At 56.2% G+C, this 18,120-nt stretch overlaps 1 protein-coding gene across 7 annotated transcripts in view; it reads left to right on the plus strand.

Annotated features, from left to right (window-relative positions):
* CELF5 (CUGBP Elav-like family member 5) overlaps positions 1–18,120 on the plus strand; it is a 27,097-nt gene continuing 8,977 nt past the window's right edge. For 6 of the 7 annotated variants that reach the window (XR_014186005.1, XM_082072226.1, XM_082072221.1 and 3 more), the window contains exons 1-4: positions 1–352; positions 3,267–3,349; positions 13,451–13,502; positions 17,481–17,609. Coding sequence is in view for 6 of the 7 variants with exons in the window: in XM_082072226.1 (XP_081928352.1) it covers positions 73–352; positions 3,267–3,349; positions 13,451–13,502; positions 17,481–17,609 (544 nt within the window). In the remaining variant the exon portion in view is untranslated. The remainder of the gene's footprint in view (positions 353–3,266; positions 3,350–13,450; positions 13,503–17,480; positions 17,610–18,120) is intronic. The other variant, XM_082072225.1, reaches the window with a different exon arrangement.

Below are 18,120 nucleotides of genomic sequence, written 5' to 3' on the forward strand. Positions count from 1 at the left end.
CCGGTCCAGCCGCGCTGCCGGTCCAGCCGCGCTGCCTCCCCCGTGCGCCCGCAGCCGCGCCGGCCGCGGGGCATGGCCAGACTCACCGAGGGCGAGGCGAGGAGGCAGCCGCCGCCGCCGCTCCCCCCGCCAGCGCCGCAGCCGCCGCGCCGAGCCTCCCCCATGAGCAGCAGCGGCGGCGCGGAGCCCCCCGCGCAGCCCGACAGCATGAAGGACCTGGATGCCATCAAGCTCTTCGTGGGGCAGATCCCGCGCAACCTGGAGGAGAAGGACCTCAAGCCGCTCTTCGAGCAGTTCGGCAAGATCTACGAGCTCACCGTGCTCAAGGACCGCTACACCGGCATGCACAAGGGTGAGCCCGGCCCCGCACAAAGGGCGGCGGGTCCCGGCGCCCCCCGGTCGCTCCGCGCGTCGCTCCCCACCCCCCCCCGCCCCGATCCGCCGCGCCGGGGAAGGGGCGGCACGGCGGGGGCCGCACGGCGGCTCGGGCGCGGTTGGCGGCCCCGCGGAGCGCTGCCCGGCGCGGGGAACCCGGGGCCTGTCGCCGGTGCGGTGACAAAGGCGCCGATGTGCAGCGGGGCGGGTCGCGGCTGCCGGGGCTGGAGCGGGGGGCCCTGGGGGAGCGGCCACCACCCCCCGGGGGCTCAGACCCCCCAGGCAGGAACACGGTTTTAAATCCACGTTAGGAAGAATATCGGCTGCAAATCCGTTACCGGTGGCGTTTGGCCTTATTGATGATACATTGGGATAGATGAGGGGGGTCTGTCTTTGCTAGAAAACCTTTAGGGGATGCTAAAAAGTTTGGGGAGGCTTGTTTAGCTGTACTTATTGTTTGTATTGGAAAGCTGTGGTGTCCAGAGCATCAACTCCCTTCTATGGAGGTTCCACCCTGGCAGGTGTTGGGGATCTTGTGATGGCCACAGCTCCAGCTGTGAATGGGGATTGATGGAGCTTGTTCGCTGCCAGATCCGGGAGCGCGATCGCAGCACACGCAGAGCGAGCCCGCGGGGAACGCGCTCTGAACGCGGGGGGTGCTCGGCCCGGGCCCCGCTGCCCCCGAACGGTTTGCGATGGGCTCGCGTTGGTGCGCCGGAGGGAACGGGAGTTGCGTTCAGTCGCGACGCCTCTGGTTTCAGCTTAAAGAGGAAAGGTGAGAAAAGCTGCGAGTGCTGCAGCAAAACGAGCCGTCCCGGAATGAGCACAGAGGGAAGGGAACAACGGGAAAACAAGTTCATTTTTAAAAGGCCAAATCTAGCCACAGCGCCAAAGGCAAACGCTTCCTCGTTGAAGCCTGTGGGAGCTGGGTTGAATTTAGGGGAGAAGTGTGACTTCAGAACCAAATCGCCATGTTCTTGTGTGTCTGTGTGTACAAGGGACTGAGCCCAAACCTGCTGCCATCCGACAGTGACCAGCCAGGTTTCAAACCCAGCGAGGAGGAGAACGGTCCCAAGGCGAGAGACAATCGCACATTTCATGTTGGTTGACATGTTAAATATAGACCCTGTGGTCTGAGGTCTCAGGTTCCGGGCAGATCTGTCTCTTAGATATGGACGTGAAAGGGGGCAGCACTGGTATTAGCCAGATCTGCGTGACATTAACTCGCTGCTAAATGCAAGATTCCCGCAGCAAAATAAACATATCCCTTTGGTTTTGAGGTTTTTGAGCGGGTGCAGGTGTCGGTCAGGGGGTTGGTGCTCTGTTCTGTCCAGGAACGGCCTCTGGGGTGCATAGGTTCTTCTGGGGGCTGTTGTACAGTCGTTGCCACACACCTGCAGTTTCCTCTGCCCTTCGCGTGGAACTATAGAATCATTTCAGTTGCAAGAGACCCTCAGCATCATCAAGTCCAACCATAACCTAACCTAACCCTAGCGCTAATCCACGTCCCGAAGAACCTGGTCTAAACGCCTTTTAAACCCCTCCAGGGATGGTGACTCCAGCACTGCCCTGGGCAGCCTGTTCAATGCCCCACAGCCCTTTGGGGAAGAAATTGTTCCCCAGATCCAACCTCAACCTCTTCTGGTGCAAGTTGAGGCCGTTTCCTCTCATCATATCACTTGCTACTTGGGAGAAGAGACCAACACCCTCCATGCTCCAACCTCCTTTCAGGCAGTTGCAGACAGCGATAAGGTCTCCCCTCAGCTCCTGTTCTCCCTGCCCTGTGTTGTACATAGTGAAAGGTAGGGATTGCTTTCCTGGTGGCACGAGTTGACATGTAGACCCTCCGCCTGGTTTGGGAATAGGCAGGTGTAACAGCAGATTCAGTTTTCTCTCCCCGTGTTTCCTGATCTGCAGCAAGATCCAACTGACAGCTCACGCGCCGCTTCCATCTGCTTTTTCCCTTTCTGTCCCTGAGTGGGGAGAAGCGGTTGTGTAAAGCCCAGCAGCTCTTCTTGCAATAATCCCATGTAGCTTGTGTGCAGCCAGGCCCTTCCCAGGGAGGAGAAGCTAAAGGGACACGTCCTGCCTTTGCTTAGCACGTAAAATGCCACCGCGAGGCGGGGGGATGAGTGAGAGGGTCAGATGCGTTCTAGCGTTCCAGCCTACTCTCTAGTGCTTTGCCCATCCTCATCTGAAACAACTCAAGTGATGGAACTCCAGGCGCTTCCCTGGGGACATCATTCCACAGTCTAATAAATCTCTCTCTGCTAGGAAATGTTTCTTGATAGCCAGCCAGATTTTTCCTTTGCTTAGTTTCATTTGATTATTCTTAGCGTCAGAGCACCCGAAGATGATCCTTTTCTTCCTGGAGGGGCTGTGGTTCCTCCCTTGGCTCCAGTGTCAGGCTGAGATGTGTCAAATCTAGACTGAGAATGTCAGGATTTGGCCTTTTCCACGTGCTTTTCGTCTTCTCAAGTTGGCCCTTGCAGAACGCATTATACTTTGCTGTTTTCTGTGTTCCCCTTATCGTGCTTATGTGTACTGTGTGTTAGCTTATGTTCTGCTCTCCTGTTGTTTCTCACCTTGTTCAAGTTGATTCACTGGGACCCTTTTCCATGACTTCAACAGACCTTGGGTGGGCCCTGCAGGTCCTTTAATGTTGTTTCTTTGCCTTTTACCCTAGAGCCTTCAACACATCCAAATTACCTAACATTTGCGCCTTTAATTAGCAACCCGCTCCCCATCAAAAAGCCAGGTGGGACGGAGATCTGCTGGAACAGCCTCCGTAGTTCTTGCACCTGGGTCACCTGCTGGTACCAGCGAGGAACGTGGTGTCTGTGCACCCGCAATCGCCCGTCTCACTCGACGCTTTGCTGTGCCCGCTGCAGGTTGTGCGTTCCTCACGTATTGTGCCAGAGACTCCGCCATCAAAGCCCAGACGGCGCTGCACGAGCAGAAGACCTTGCCGGGGGTAAGTCTCAGGGGATTGCGAAAGAGCAACGTGGTTTGGGGGTTAGAACAGGGGTGTGGGAGCCGAAGAGCTGATGCTCTTCTCGCCGCCGTGCCAAGGCTGCCCCGTGTACCTCCAGCCAGCCCTGTTCCTCTGCTGCTCTTTGGGATGTGACGCGGCATCTTCAGCTCCCCGTCCCTGTCACCGGGGAGCTGTGGCTTTGGGGTGCAGCCTGGAGAGCTGACAGGAGACAAGACAAAGGTACCGGACCCTTTTCCTCCTGCTACATCCACTCCTAGTCTGCCATTGACCTTCAGGGTGCCTGGACAATTTGTTGGATGGCTCTCTGCAGGACCCAGAATGATATATAGTGCAGTGGCTGAGCTGGATCAGCTTCTCAGAAGAAAAAGATACGCTTGCCACATCCCACAGTTTGGAAGAAAAATGGGTTATATAGGTGAGACCGAGACTGCTGAACCGGCTGTGGTGCGTTCCTGGGTCCTGCGCGGTCCCGCTGGTGCTGGGAGCAAAGTGCCCAGGTGAAAACAGGTCCTGTGTCCCGCTGGGACCTGCTGGTGGGCTGACAGGAGGTCTGGATTGGTGCCGTTCCCATTTTGGTAGGGTTTGGGAGCTTTGCCGGGGCAGTTCCCTCGCTGCGCTGAGGGGGTTGATCAAGCGCGTTGAAGGATTCGTTTGGAAGTGAGTAGGCGGAGGAGCTTTGGTTCCTATAGACAGAAGCTCACAGGAGGCCCCGAGTGCTCAAGGCAACAGAATAATTAACGTAAACCAGGGGTCTCTGGAAAGGGGTTAGGAATTCTTAACCATAACATTTCCTCCTTAACCCCTACAGTTCCAAACAGCTTCCCCCACCTCTTGTAGCTCCCCTCAAAGCCTCCACGCACGCGTCCTTTTCCGTGTTTGTTTACCTGCGCTCCCTTTGCCTGTGGTGGCATTTGGGGGCTGGAAAACGCACGTGATTTAATTCCCACCTAATAGGATCTTCACCGTTTCGGAGGGAAGAACGCGGGTAACCGAGCGCTCCGGCGCGGCGTGAGTCGATGTGTGAGGGGAGGAGGTCGGAGCCTGTGAGAACAAGGCGCAGGATGCAGGAGCGGCTGTGATGAGTCACGGTACGGGGCTGTCGCACCGCGGAGCAGACAGACCTGTCTCCCCGAGCACCTGTACACACACTGAAGGATCATTCACGTGAGGCTCGGTGGGTTCGGTCTCAATTTCGCTGCGGTTCTGTAGCAGGGATGCGTTTTGCTGCGTTCTCTGCTGTTTGTGCTCGCGGTGGTTACAAGGCGCTGCATGGAGTAGTATTTAAAGCAGCGATTTATCTATGATGTGGGGATCTGAAGGCTTTTCATGTTAAAGGAGGTGTAAGAAACTGCTCGGGAACAGTAAGAAGCCTGTGCTAGCTGAGTGCTTTCAAACATGTTTGTCTGGAGACAGTTGATGAGCAATGTGGTGTAATTAAGCTTGCGGATTAAGACGAACACGAGCTGTGCTGCATTTGGAGCTGTCTGTTTGCAGGCTGGCAATACACGACTTCACCACATTTAGTTTGTCGTTTGGGAAGTTCCTCGGTGACCAAGAAGGCAGGATTCTCTCTCTTTGGTCATTTTAAAGGTAGTTACCACCAGAACGGAGCAGCCCTCCGTCCTAACGTGTGCATGGGGTTGGTCTTGGCACTTCTTGGCCTTCTGCGTTCTCTTCCAAGTGTGTCACTGGGTCAGCCTGTGCCCACAGAGGTTTGGCTTAGACCCTCCAGCTCTGACGCTACGAATGCTGCCACATTGTTCCTTCAGGGCTGTACCTGCAGTGGAGCTTTCCTGAGGATTTACATTATTTATATTGTAGGTTTTCCACATGAGTCAATAGGAATCACCGCGGCCTCTGTTTGCTTTTGTGGCATTTCTGGCAAGTTCTCCTGTTGGGAGATCAAAATTCTGGTTTATTTTTAAATTGAGGACTGTTGGGTGCATGGTAGCCAAATAGAATTAACCTCATAAAAGCGTATTTTCTGACAGTAAGGCTTAGCATCTTTTTCTGAAGGTAGGCAGATATTTTGGCTTTCACCCCGTTTTAACGGCCAGTGTGCGCAGGGTGGAAAGCAGGAGGACTGGCAGCTGTGTGTTATCTGAATCACCCGTGCTGCTGGCGAATTGCTGTCGGTGCAGCGTGGAGTTGACGAGCGTGCGAGTCTCCCTTTGGGGAAGGGAGGATGAGCATCCCCCGGTGCTTTCTGCATCCTGGACGTGCAGAGATGCTGGTTTGTGCTCCCGGGTTGTGCTCCCCGGGGACAGGCTGGGGAGCTGCACAATGAAGTCTGACTCAGTCTCAATAAAGCAGTTTGATGGGCTCCGAAGACTCGACGGAGATGGAGACGGGCTGAGGAACAGAATAGAAACCAGCGCCCTTTGTGGTTGAGTCCGCAGGGCTCAGGGAAAGACACAACCCACGGAGGCTGAACAGAGCAAAGGCTTTGGGGCTGAAAAGCAGAGAGGGAATCAAGCGCTGATGCTTCTTCCTACATGTCGTGTGCCCTTAGCTGAGAGCCAGCCTGGCAGCGCAGCGTTCCGCCTTCTCCCCGCTCGCTGGCTCCGCAAAACGATATTATATCTCAATAACCCGTGCCTTTGATTCGTGATTGTGCCTTCACTTTGCCGAGTTCTGAAAGGAATTGGAGAGGTTATTAATGACACGCAGTGATCACACACCAAGTTAAAGCCTCTCGCTAAGTGAAATTTGAGGGAAAAGCAGCCAGCTTTTCAATATTTCGCAGAAACGCTTTGTGTCTCTTTTCATTTGCAGCCAGACAGTTGCAAATTACATAAAATTGCTCCTGAAGAAGAAGGGGAAGAAGAATAGAGGGAGGAAGCGGAGGGGGGGAGGTTTAAAAAAGTAATTCTCCTGGCAAGGTACAGTTAGAGTTTTATTTCTATGCAGAACAAAGAAGGGCTTGCTGAAAGGTAGGCAAGTAAGTGGCAGAAATTGGTATTGATCCAGGCTGGGAATACGGGCAGTTTAAGAGCGGTGATGGGGGTACTGAAATGTGGCTGCATCAGGGGGAGAACTCATGGATGCAGCGACAGCTTGGGAGAGCAGGGACGCGGGAATGGAAAATTACAGAGAGCAGCAGCGTGAGAGCAGAGAGAGGCTCCGGGAATGCACCAGGGGTGAAGATGCTGCAGCGCTAACTCAGATGGTTGGGCACAGGGACGAGCGCAGAGCCGGAGCCCAGCGCAGGCTCTCCTGTGCCGCCGGAGCCGGGGCTCATCCCGGCCATCTGCCGGGATCCGCGGCCCGGGAGGGCGCCGGGGAACGCGGGCGACGGGGGATCTCAGTTGAGAGGCCAGAGCATCTCGGTCTCCCTTCTCTTTTGTACAAGAAGCCAGCCTGGAGAAGCGTTTCGGAAAGTTTCTCGGTGCGAACACAAGAGGGGACTGCAGCTGGCAAAGCGGGGGCCTGCGGGTTGGGCTGGGGGCTCAACCTGGACTCCGGTTGTTAATCTTTGAAGCGGCCTCTGCAGTTTGAACCTTTGGGCAGTGTGGAGGAGTTTATTCTGGTGTCCATCCTGCAGGTTTGATAGATAATATCAGGAACTTCAGGAGAGTCATGCAGCGTTATCAGTAGAAGAGAGCATGGCAAGGCCGTCTCGTTGAAATGGCAGCTCCAGGACATGAAGGTGCTGGGCTAAAGCAGCCCCTGGGCAAGGAACAGCAGGAGTGCCCGTTCGCTGCACATGCTTGCGCTGGTGGGGTTTGGTTTAAGGGGCTGGGAGTGAGGCAAGGCACAGCCCTGCAAAGTACGTACCCTGGAGAGGCAGGGGGAGAGCAAGCGGCCAAAGCAAACAGTGTCTCCTGCTGCCTGTGGATCTGGAAGGATGACGAAATGAAACATCAGCGCTCGTTCCCACGTGCTGACGAAATGCACACGCTGTCCTGTGCACAAGGGGCCTCCCTTTCTCCCTGGAAATTGCTGCCCCTTGCACAACCGAGCGCTCGCATCTCCTTATAGCACAGAGCTGAGGCTTTGACGTGTTTCCCGATGAGCTCACCCGTGAACCAGCCCATGCAGACCTTGGTCTCTGCGGAGGCACCTGCGCTGCATCCCCCTCTCCCCAAGGCCGTTTGGTGCACGTGTTTGTGAGTGTGGATACAGGATCACAGTTTATGTTGGAAGAGAGCCCCGGGGTCTCTGGCCAAGCCCTGCTCAACGCAGGAGTAACTACATCAGGTCACCGAGGGCCTTCTCCAGCGTCTGGGCCGCCCTTCCAGCCCATGAGCACCCCCAAAGTGCCATCGTTTGCCTGATATCAGCCGTAACTTCTGCCGTTCAGCCCACAGAGGCGGCTCGTGGGGTTCTTGCGGTGGCGCTGGGGCTCGGGCCCGTTTTCCGTGGGTTTCCCCGTGGGCTCGTTGTTTTTGCAGGAGGTTTTGCGCTGCTGGGATGCTAACGGTTGCCATGGGAACCGGTGCGCAGCAGCCGGGGCGGAGGGCGGCTGCTTCTGCTCGGCCCGGCCGCGGCCACCCAGGGGTGTTAAATGAGCAGAGACCTCAGTAATTAACCTGCCGAGGTGGGGGTGTATCTGTGCTGAGCTGCCCGTACCCCCATCAGCCCCGACCGACCGCAGTGTGTGAACCTTCCAGCTCATCCATGAGCCAGCACCTGTAGAAAAAGCCTTGAGAAAGCTGAGAGTTTCCTTCGCTCCCCTAAAAGCTCGTTTGACCCTTGGCGGCACCGATCACAAGTGGCACAAAGAGATCGGGGCAACAGGGAGGATGAACTTCCCTGCAGGGCACTGAAACATCAAGGTTGGAGAAACACGAGCACGGACTGACCACGGAGTCCTGGGAGACGGCGCTTAAATGCGTCCACCCAACAGTCACGTACACGATGGGGGCTGGAGCTGCCGTGTGGCGCTGAGCTCCCTGCTGATTGTCTGATGTTAATGCACAGTAATGGCGCTGTCACTTCCATGGAGACACCGGGGAGATCCAGAGGCTTTCTGAGTCATGGCGATGGGTCGCTCGCCTTCCTCGCAGAGCAGGGGACAGGGGTGTCTGACTGTGTTAAGGGAAAAGGAACCCAGGGAGCGCAGCGGGCAGCGTGTGTGCTGTGGGCTGCTTGCGGGTTCCTGCGGTCGCTCAGCTTTGGTGGGGAATGGGGGCTCCCTTCGCTGCCCTCTGTGCTGGGCTTAGGGAAAACACCTCTGGATTGAACTTGTGAGCGGAGCTGCAGTTCGTGAGTCCTTTTCCCGGTGACTCAAAGCGGTTGGGTGAAGTCCCCCAACAATCTCGTTGCTCCTTGCAGGAGCTGTGTGGTTTGAGCTCTGGACTTCACAGCTGCTTCTGCCACAGTCTCCCCGTGTGACCTTCATCGTTGTGTGCCTTGATTGCTCCACCTGGAACACAGGGCTCGTAATTAACCTTGTCTCCTTCATAATGGGGTTGGATGGGGTGAATTCATAAGCAACCTTTAGAGCCGCGCTGGAGCGGCGCTCGGTGCCCACGCTGTTCATGTTTCTGTGGGAGGCAGCTCAGGGGAGGATGGTTCTTCTGGGTAGGACTGAGGTGCCCTGAGATACCAGGGGAAGGATGCAGGCAGGAGACTCAAGCGCTGAGACTGGCACCTCTCCATCATTGCTCGCATTCCTAGCAGAAACACCATCCAAATGAGCAAACCAACATTTAGATTTATGTGCTCTGCACGGCTAGAAGTGGTTGTGGGTGTTTTTCACCGGTCAGAAGAGGACCAGCCCGCTATTGCAAAGCCTGAAAGCCCAGGGCCTCATTCTGCCCGTGGCCTCGGGTGCCTTTTGGCTCGTGGCGTCCCGGAGGAGCCTGCGCCGCGCGTTTCACGCTCTGCCTCTGACCCGCTTAACGCCGCGAGGTTCCCCCGCATTGCACCTGAGGGGCTGGTTTACATCACTTACTCCTAATTAATAGAGAGGCTTGCCCTGCCATCCCGGGGGCCTTCCTCCCTCTGTCCAGCATTTGCAGTTTGAAAGCTGAGGAGGTGCGAGCAAGGGGCCGCTGCTCCTCCTTGGGGCGGATTGCAAGGTGACAGCTCCTGCTGGGCATGGTGTAAATGTGGGGAGCCATTCACCTCTACAAGAATTTCTTTGGGGGGGTGCAGTGAGAGAAATGGTGCATTTTGGTCAGAAATCTTCCTTACATCCTTGATCCAAGGAGTGCTACAAAACTGGGGGAGCTTTCTTAGGAATCAGGTGTGTTCTCTGGTTGCTGCGCATCTCGAGATGGTGGTGAGAGGCCGGAAGAGTTTGTACGGCCAGAGTTTGGTGTGCAAGCCAGAGGCACGTCCTGCCTGCTGCCCCATTGCTCTGTGTCCCTCAAATGGAAGGTGTAAAGCTCAACCATCCTTTCTGTACATTGAGTTTCTATAGGGGACAGAGCTCTTTGTCCAAGATCTGTCCATAAAGTTGAGGAGCCTACAGGAACGCTTCTCAAGGCTTCGCAACCTGTGTCGTTGAGTTAAAGAAACCGGGCTTGCTGTGCATTTGTAGGCTCACACCTCTGCTTGAGAGGCCTTGGGTATGTTGTTCATCTGTAGTAGCAACATGGGACTTAATGGGATTGAGGTGGTGGGGTCCTGTTCGTAGAAGCCTTTGGGTAATAACACAGTGAATGACTGAGGAGACAAGACTGGTCCAAGCCAGCATTTGTAACACGTGCGAGACACCCAGGGTTGGTTACTTATTCCTGCCCAAGATGACTCGGTTTCATGTCCCCCATCTTTGGGGTGTCCCTTGCTGTCAGGCTCTGGGCACAAGTACTCGCCCTGTCCCATCGAAGCCACCGGCAGGAGGAGCTTCGCTGGGATGGGAGGGGGCGACCATGGCTGGTGGGCTCAGGCTGCCCTGGAATGATGGCAGCCTGGATTCTGACTTTTAAGTCAAAATTACCTATCGATTGTTTTTGTGACCAATGACTATTTGGTGTTTTTTAAACAGAAATATTCTCCGAGCTTTAGGATCTCCCCCTGGGCAGCCTGGATTCTGCTTGTCAGCGCAGCCAGACGTGCACCAGCGCTGAGCACCGGCCCCGTACCGGCCCCAGTCTTGCAGGCGTCGTGCTGTGGGCAGGAGGGGCCGTGACCCGTGGGGTGCGGGTCCATAGGACCCACCATGGCTCGTGTCCCGGGGACGGACCCTCCGGTGCCCCCGCAGCTGCACAGGGTCCCTGCGGTGGGGGAAGGAGAGGGGTGGACAGATGGGGAGAGGGGGCCCCCTCCTCAGAGATCATATCAAAATGTCTCTTTTGTGCAAAGCGGAGGGAATGCCCCCAAGAGCTGGTTTCCATGGCAACCACAAATGTCAGGTTCCATGTGGTGAATAACGGTTTCCATGACAACACCTCCTTTACCCTAGGTGCTGGGAGCTGGAGTGACAGCCCTGCTGGGGGAGGGGACACGGAGATGTCCTCAGGTGCTGAACCCCCTTTCTCACCTCCCGCCATCCTTCCCCGCACCCTCAGGCCCAGCACCCCTGGGTGGCCCCGTGCCCGCGCGGGGTGACGCTTGGCATCCCTCCCTTCCCCCAGATGGATTTGCTCCTCGCAGAAGCTGAGATCCAAGTCTGTCCCTCCATCTCCCTCCCCATCTGTTTAGCTTAATCCTAGTTTTGCATCCTGGGTAGGAACAAAGCTATTTCTCAGTGCTGTGGGAGCAGCGGGGTGGCCAGCTGCCCGTCCTGGCTCCGCACCGAGCCCCCTCCGCCGCGCACACATCTGGGCCGCCTTCCTTCTCCCACCCATCCTGCTGCCCAAACACCCCCAGCCTCGCTGGCGCGGGCATTGCCGGGGGCTGTGAGCAGCAATAGGAGCCGCCGCGGCTCGGTGAGGAAATCTGAGGCTTTCTGGAGCAATGTCTGAGCCCTTTCCCCGCGTTCCGCTCGGTTTATGGGCTGGAAGAGACGCCTGGTCCTTGGCAGCTCCCAGGGGGCGCAGCGGCCCAGGGGCTGGCAAGTGCTTGGATCCCAACCGCGGTCCGTGTTTTGCGTGCTGGCTCCTAAACACATTTCAGTTGGTGACTTTTATGGCTCGATTTCATTTTGTGTTTTGTTGTTGATGTTTCTCCTGCGAGGAAGCAGGCTATGCCCGGACCCGCCGCTTGTGTGCAGGCCTTACCTGTGATATTCTGATTGATTTTTATTATGATCATCACTGATGCCAGTCAGCATCTGTGAGTGATGCTGAGACACAGTGAGATGTGCTGTGAATGTGGAAATCTGCTTTGTACGCCGTTCCTTGGAGGAGATTGTGGCTCGGTTGGATCCCGCTGGCTTGGGAAGGAGGGTATAGCTTATCAATCGCCATTCTGGGCAGCACGGGGCCCGCACACCTTCCGTCTGATGAGTGTCGCACCCCGCTTTGCAGATGGGCTGTGGGTTACTGGATGCAGCTCCTGGGTAGGAGCATCGCTCTGTCTTACCCGGAGCATCCCCACATCACACGAGCTAAACTACCCCTCAGGCTCGTTACTTGTGGTTGGATTATTGCCGATGACACTAATGGGTGCGAGAGAGATAAACAGCTTTTCCTCACAGCCGAGCAAGAGGGGTGTATTACAAGGGGGGTGGTCAGTAGGTCAGAGAGGTCCTCCTTCCCCTCTGCTCTGCCCTGGTGAGACCACATCTGGAATATTGTGTCCAGTTGTGGCCCCTCAGTTCCAGCAGGACAGGGAACTGCTGGAGAAAGTCCAGCATAGGGCAACAAAGATGATTAAGGGAGTGGAGCATCTCCCTTATGAAGAAAGGCTGAGGGAGCTGGGGCTCTTTAGTTCGGAGGAGACTGAGGGGTGACCTTATTAATGTTTATAAATATATAAAGGGTGAGTGCCATGAGGATGGAGCCAGGCTCTTCTCGGTGGCAAACAATGATAGGACAAGGGGTAATGGGATCAAGCTGGAACACAGGAGGTTCTACTTAAATTTGAGAAGAAACTTCTTCTCAGTGAGGGTGGCAGAGCCTGGAACAGGCTGCCCAGGGGGGTTGTGGAGTCTCCTTCTCTGCAGACATTCCAACCCGCCTGGACATGTTCCTGTGCGACCTCACCTGGGTGTTCCTGCTCCAGCAGGGGGATTGGACTGGATGATCTTTTGAGGTCCCTTCCAATCCCAAACATACCGTGATACTATGAATTTTGTTGCTTTAAAGCCGAGCGTTCTGGCCGCGGACAGGAGGTGTTGCTGGAGAGCAGCGCTGCCCTCGGTTGGAGCCGCTGGCTGTGACGCTGGGGCTGGGGAGGGTTCAGAGCCGCTCTGTGCCCCCTCCCGCAAGGAAACCAGCGGCTCAGGAGGCGAGGTGGCCGTGGCCGTGCTGAGTCAGGGCGCACGCAGGGATTGCTCACAGACGGGCTGCTGCTCAGGCTCCAGCCCCGTGGGCATGAGCTGCTTCCGAAGAGAAGCTGCCAAATTCACGTAGACTGTGATTAAGGCACAAAAGACGTACCCATCATTAACGAATTGACATGATCAGTGCTTTCTGACCACCTGTAAAACGAGGGGATGTTTTCCAAGTGTTTGATCCTCCTGCGTGACAAGAGACGGAAGATTAAGTAAAACATTTAGGAGCAGAGTGCTTGGTTTATATGTAACTAATAATTAATAGTAAGTAAGAAACTAAACAATTATAACTAACATGGCCAATTATTTCTTTGTATAGACGTATTGTATGTCAAAATTTTCAAAAATCGTCATGCATATGTAATAGTTATGTGGATATAAGCAACACAAGAGGATCCAGTGTGTGGAGCACTGGTGGAGGATGATCCCCAGCGCTGTCAATAAAATAATACCGCTTAACAGTATAATTGCCTCCGCGAAGTTTATTTCTCTGTTTCACTTCCTCGAAGCCCTTTTTTTGCCACTCACTGTGTGCAGGAATTTCCAGGAAAGCACCAGCTTTCCTTTTGAGAAGCCTGGAATCCACGCGGTCCCTCCTCCGAGGGTGCTGGTCGCAACCACGATGTCTCGGCTCCCTTTTGCCGTCCCCGTGCTCTGCCCAGCGGGCAGAACGGGGCGTCCTGGAGCCATCAGCACCGTGTGCCGGGCAGGTGGGCCGAGCTCTAACGCTCTGCGTTTCTCTTTCGTTGCAGATGGCGCGTCCGATCCAAGTGAAACCGGCCGACAGCGAGAGCCGTGGAGGTAGTTGTCATCTCTCCTTGTTTCTCCATTGGCAGCTTTGTGTGTGGGAGGGGAACCAGAGAGACAGGGTCCTGAGCCGGCTCCCCCTCCCCATAGTCTGTACGGAGGGACGTTTGTGTGTGGCGGGGATTTGGGGGGCCGGAGGAGGGACTGGGGTCTCCCCAATGGTTTCTGTTGGGATGCTCCACTTGTCAGAGAAGCGGGTGAGCAAGTTTGATGTGGGGTGAACCGTTCCCTGTAGCAACAGCCCCACACTGGCAGGAAGTAAAGGAAAGATTTGGGGCAGGACAAGACTGCTCGGACTAGGAATTTATCGAGGGAAGAGCTGCTGCATGGGTGAGGCTCTGTTTGCTCTGCTCCCTGGGAGGGAACCTCCTCTATCCTCTCCAGGGATTGACGTCTCTAGAGTGAAGCACCCTGAATGAAGAACATGAGCACCAGAATTTGTCTCCTGGTCTAAGAAACACTGATTTTTGTGCCAAAGGGGCAGTTTTGGCCAAGCGCTGCAGGGCTGTGTGGGGATGTCGGAACGCTCAGGGTTCCTGCGCCCTGCAGAAGGAATTCACTAGTGAAAAGATGCTGCAGAGGGGCCCTGTGATTCTGGCACAGGCTTTATCTGCTCTTTCCTGCTTCGGTGTGAGCCTGAGGGCGCCAGGAGGGGAAGCAGCGAGGGGGCGCCTGTCTGTGCTTCTTGCGAGACCTGGAACACTCTGCTGCGCTGATGCGATACGACAGCCACCCCGAGCCCGTTAGCATTAGCACTGCCTTAGAAACGAGGAATCTCTGCGTACCCGAGGAGATTCGCTGCGTCCCATCCGACAACTGCTCCAGTGAGCTTCCTCCCTTTCCCCCATCCTGCTCGCAGCTGTTGGCCAGATGACCTAAATCCACTGGGTTTAAGGAGGAGCAGGGTCCGGTGCTCGTGTGCCCTTCTCTGTCTCTCGTGGCCGAAGCGTTCGGCCTCAACCCCTCGCTTGTTCCTGCGGTGTCTTCACCAGTGACCTGCTCTGCACCGGTTCCTCCCGCTGCCTGGGTGACTGTACCCGGAGCGCGTTTCCATGGGAACTCAACAGCCAGAGATGACAGTTCTCTTGCTCGCTGGACAGCGCGGGAACCGGCCGGCCAGTCAGGGGGTGAGAAACCAGAGCTGCAGAGAAAATGGAGGAAGAATGGTGACGCGTTTTTCGAGGAGCTCCTGCTGTGTTTGCAGTCCGAAGGCCATGGTGCATGTGTCTGAAATAAGGCCTGCGGTGTAGATAGAGAGCAGAGGGAACACTGCAGAGCTCGAGCATCCTCTCCCAAAGCCCAACCAGCTGATGTTGGTGGGAGCACAAACTCCTGTAGTTTCCATTCTCCTCTCCACCTCCCAGTAAATATGATCCTCACTAGTCCCATTTTTTTCCAGTCAGATTTTTCACCTTCTCTACGTGCCATTTTTTGGCTGGTTTGCCCAACAGCATTTCCGAGCTGGCCCTTGGGTGGGGGCAGATGCTGTGTGAGTGCTGAGCGGGCAGCTCTGCAGCATCTGGTTCACCAGCTCTGGTGCCTGGGCTGGGGATTACTGGGCATAAAGTTTGGATGGCTCAATCAGCAGAAACAGCGTCTCCAGAATGCGACCGCTGTGCGGGGAAGAACCGCGAGTAAAATGGAAGGGGATGAAATTCCCGTGGGTTTAGTAATGACAATGGGGAAGCTGGGCAATTCGGCCATTAAAAAATACACAAGGCTGTATATTTCAGCCACTCCCAGTGATATAAATCAGGAGTGTCTGGGGCTGGGTAAGAGCCTTGGGTGCAGCACTTTTAGCCCTTGATCTGTGGTGGGTGGCGGTGGCGCCTGTTGCGTGTCCTGCGGGCGCTGGGCTCGGTGCAGCCTGTGCTGTCCGCACGGTGCAGCCGTGGTGTCCGCACGGTGCAGCCGTGGTGTCCGCACGGTGCAGCCGTGCTGTCCGCATGGTGCAGCCGTGCTGTCCGCATGGTGCAGCCGTGCTGTCCGCATGGTGCAGCCGTGGTGTCCGCATGGTGCAGCCGTGCTGTCTGCATGGTGCAGCCGTGGTGTCCGCATGGTGCAGCCCGTGCTGTCCGCACGGTGCAGCCGTGGTGTCCTCATGGTGCAGCTGTGGTGTCCGCATGGTGCAGCCGTGCTGTCCGCATGGTGCAGCTGTGCTGTCCGCATGGTGCAGCCCATGCTGTCCGCATGGTGCAGCCGTGGTGTCCGCATGGTGCAGCCTGTGCTGTCTGCATGGTGCAGCCCGTGGTGTCCGCATGGTGCAGCCTGTGCTGTCCGCATGGTGCAGCCTGTGCTGTCTGCATGGTGCAGCCTGTGCCGTCCGCACGGTGCAGCCGTGCCGTCCGCATGGTGCAGCCCGTGCTGTCCGCATGGTGCAGCCCGTGCTGTCCGCATGGTGCAGCCCGTGCTGTCCACATGGTGCAGCCGTGCCGTCCGCACGGTGCAGCCGTGGTGTCCGCACGGTGCAGCCGTGGTGTCCGCACGGTGCAGCCCGTGCTGTCCGCATGGTGCAGCCTGTGCTGTCCGCACGGTGCAGCCGTGCACACCGCGGCACGTCCCTCTTGCTCACTGAGTTTGTCTCTGGAGGCGCCTACTGGGCTGTGTCAATGTGCGAGCACGTTCCTGCGCACGTGGGAGCCTGTGTGCTTGTCCATTAACGTGTGTGCATCCGCTTTTCTGCATGGGACAACGGCACCTCCTGCATGTGTTCCCAAGCGTCTGTGTGTGGCAGAGAAGCGTTGGGGGGCAGCTGGATTAAATACCCGTGTGGGAGCCGTCCTCTGAGCCCAGGGGAGCGAGGAAGGGGCTGGATGTGTGTTTGCCGTCCATCCCGCCGTGCATGCAGCCCCTGCAGCCCGCTCTGCTGCTGGAGCTCCGAGACCTGTTGTTTTTCAGGTCACCGCGCTCTCAAGCAGACAGCGGCTTCCTTGCTGTTTTCCCTGACGTGTGTCGCGTTACATTGGTTTGGTTTGCAGCCAGCCCCTCTGATCCTGTCGCTAACAATAAGGAATCTTCTCTCGCTGCTCCTCCCAAGCCGTACCCTGACACATTCGCTCCTATGGGTCACGTCTCCCTATGCATGTTTGGGGCAGTGGGGGCGTTAACTCTGTACTTGCAGCAGCTGTCTCCTTGCAAAGATGGAGGTTGGGCTGGCATTTAGGCTGGGTTTTTAGCGCTGTTCTATTTTAATAGCTGTTGACAGCAATCTGTGGAGGATGTTGCTCCAAGCACGGCTGTGTTTGTGCTTGACTGGTGGCGTCAGGCTGTGCGACGGGCCCCGCCGTGCACTGATGGAGACAACGCTGTGCACCCTTCTCCCCATCTCCACACGTGGCCATCCCACACAAACCGGGATCCTCGCTGCTTGGAGGAGCCCAGAATGACCCTGAGCTCCAAGCCCTGGATGTGTTGGCCCTCGCCCAGCTCTCTTGTGTTGGCTGATCCTTGAGCCTGTGCTGAGGGACTCGGGATGCCAAGGTTCATTCCTTAGAGGACAGCTTGGTAGACATACTGGTTAGACTGGGGTAGGGAAGGGCAAATGGAAGCTAAGATTACGTAGCAGCTGTGGAAACAGTGATCTTGGAGAAAAGGAAAAAGAAACAGCAGCCAAGGGTCCTGGAGTTTATCCCGCTGCCCGGATTGCTCTGCTGTGTTCCTCAGGTGCCTCTTGGACTTCACGTGTTGTTCAATAAAGGTGTAACTGCAGGCAGTTTTTCATATTACCATTTGTGTTGGGTCGTTCAAAGGAATCTCATGAATAGAAGAAAATTCTTAATCTTCTGTTTTCCTTTGGGGAGGGTAGGACAGGGAGCCACAGAAACCTTTGCAGGTTTGAGGAGCTTGGGAGGATCCTGCATTTCAACCAACAGCAGGCGTGTTCTCAACACCGCGCTGGTTCGTGCTGAAGCGTCCCTACTCTCCTGCTTTGGACTGTAAGCCTCATAGAAGGTTGATGTTTGTGTTTGCCCCTAGGGGACAGGAAGCTCTTTGTGGGCATGTTAAATAAGCAGCAGTCTGAGGATGACGTGCTCCGGCTCTTTGAACCGTTTGGGGTCATTGATGAATGTACTGTGCTCCGTGGACCTGACGGTAACAGCAAAGGTGTGAACCCCTTTCTCTCTGCTCCTTGTGTGGCGCTCACATGTGTCTCCTTTCCACCGGGGCACTTATTCCACACTCCATGGTTGTGGGAACCCACGTCCCAGCCTGGCGCAGGGCACAGGGCAGGATCGGGGAGGACGGGCAGAGACGGAGGTGGAAGGAGGGCAAGCAGAGCACGACCAGCGGCTGAGCGATGGGCAGCACCAGCCAGCTGGCTCAGGCTGGGGCCGCAGTTTGGGGGGTTTGCGCACCCCTTTAGGAGTGCGTGGAGAATTTGAGGGCAAGGTCATCAGGTGTGACATCATCTGTAGAGTGTATAATTGAATTAGCAATTCTAGACCCTTCCTGTATTTTTGAGGATAGAGGGCTTGGGCTGAGTCATCCTGTTTGTTCCCTGCTTTCTTGGGGTGGCTTTCCTTCGCCCCGCCTGAGACCCGGATCCCGTCTCTCGCATGGCGATGGCGAGGGGCCGTCTCACAGCAGTCTTGTCTCTGCAATCTCCTGTGCTCTT

This window comes from Streptopelia decaocto (genome assembly GCF_964273445.1).
Source record: "Streptopelia decaocto genome assembly, chromosome: 24".
In the NCBI taxonomy this organism is placed as follows: domain Eukaryota; kingdom Metazoa; phylum Chordata; class Aves; order Columbiformes; family Columbidae; genus Streptopelia; species Streptopelia decaocto.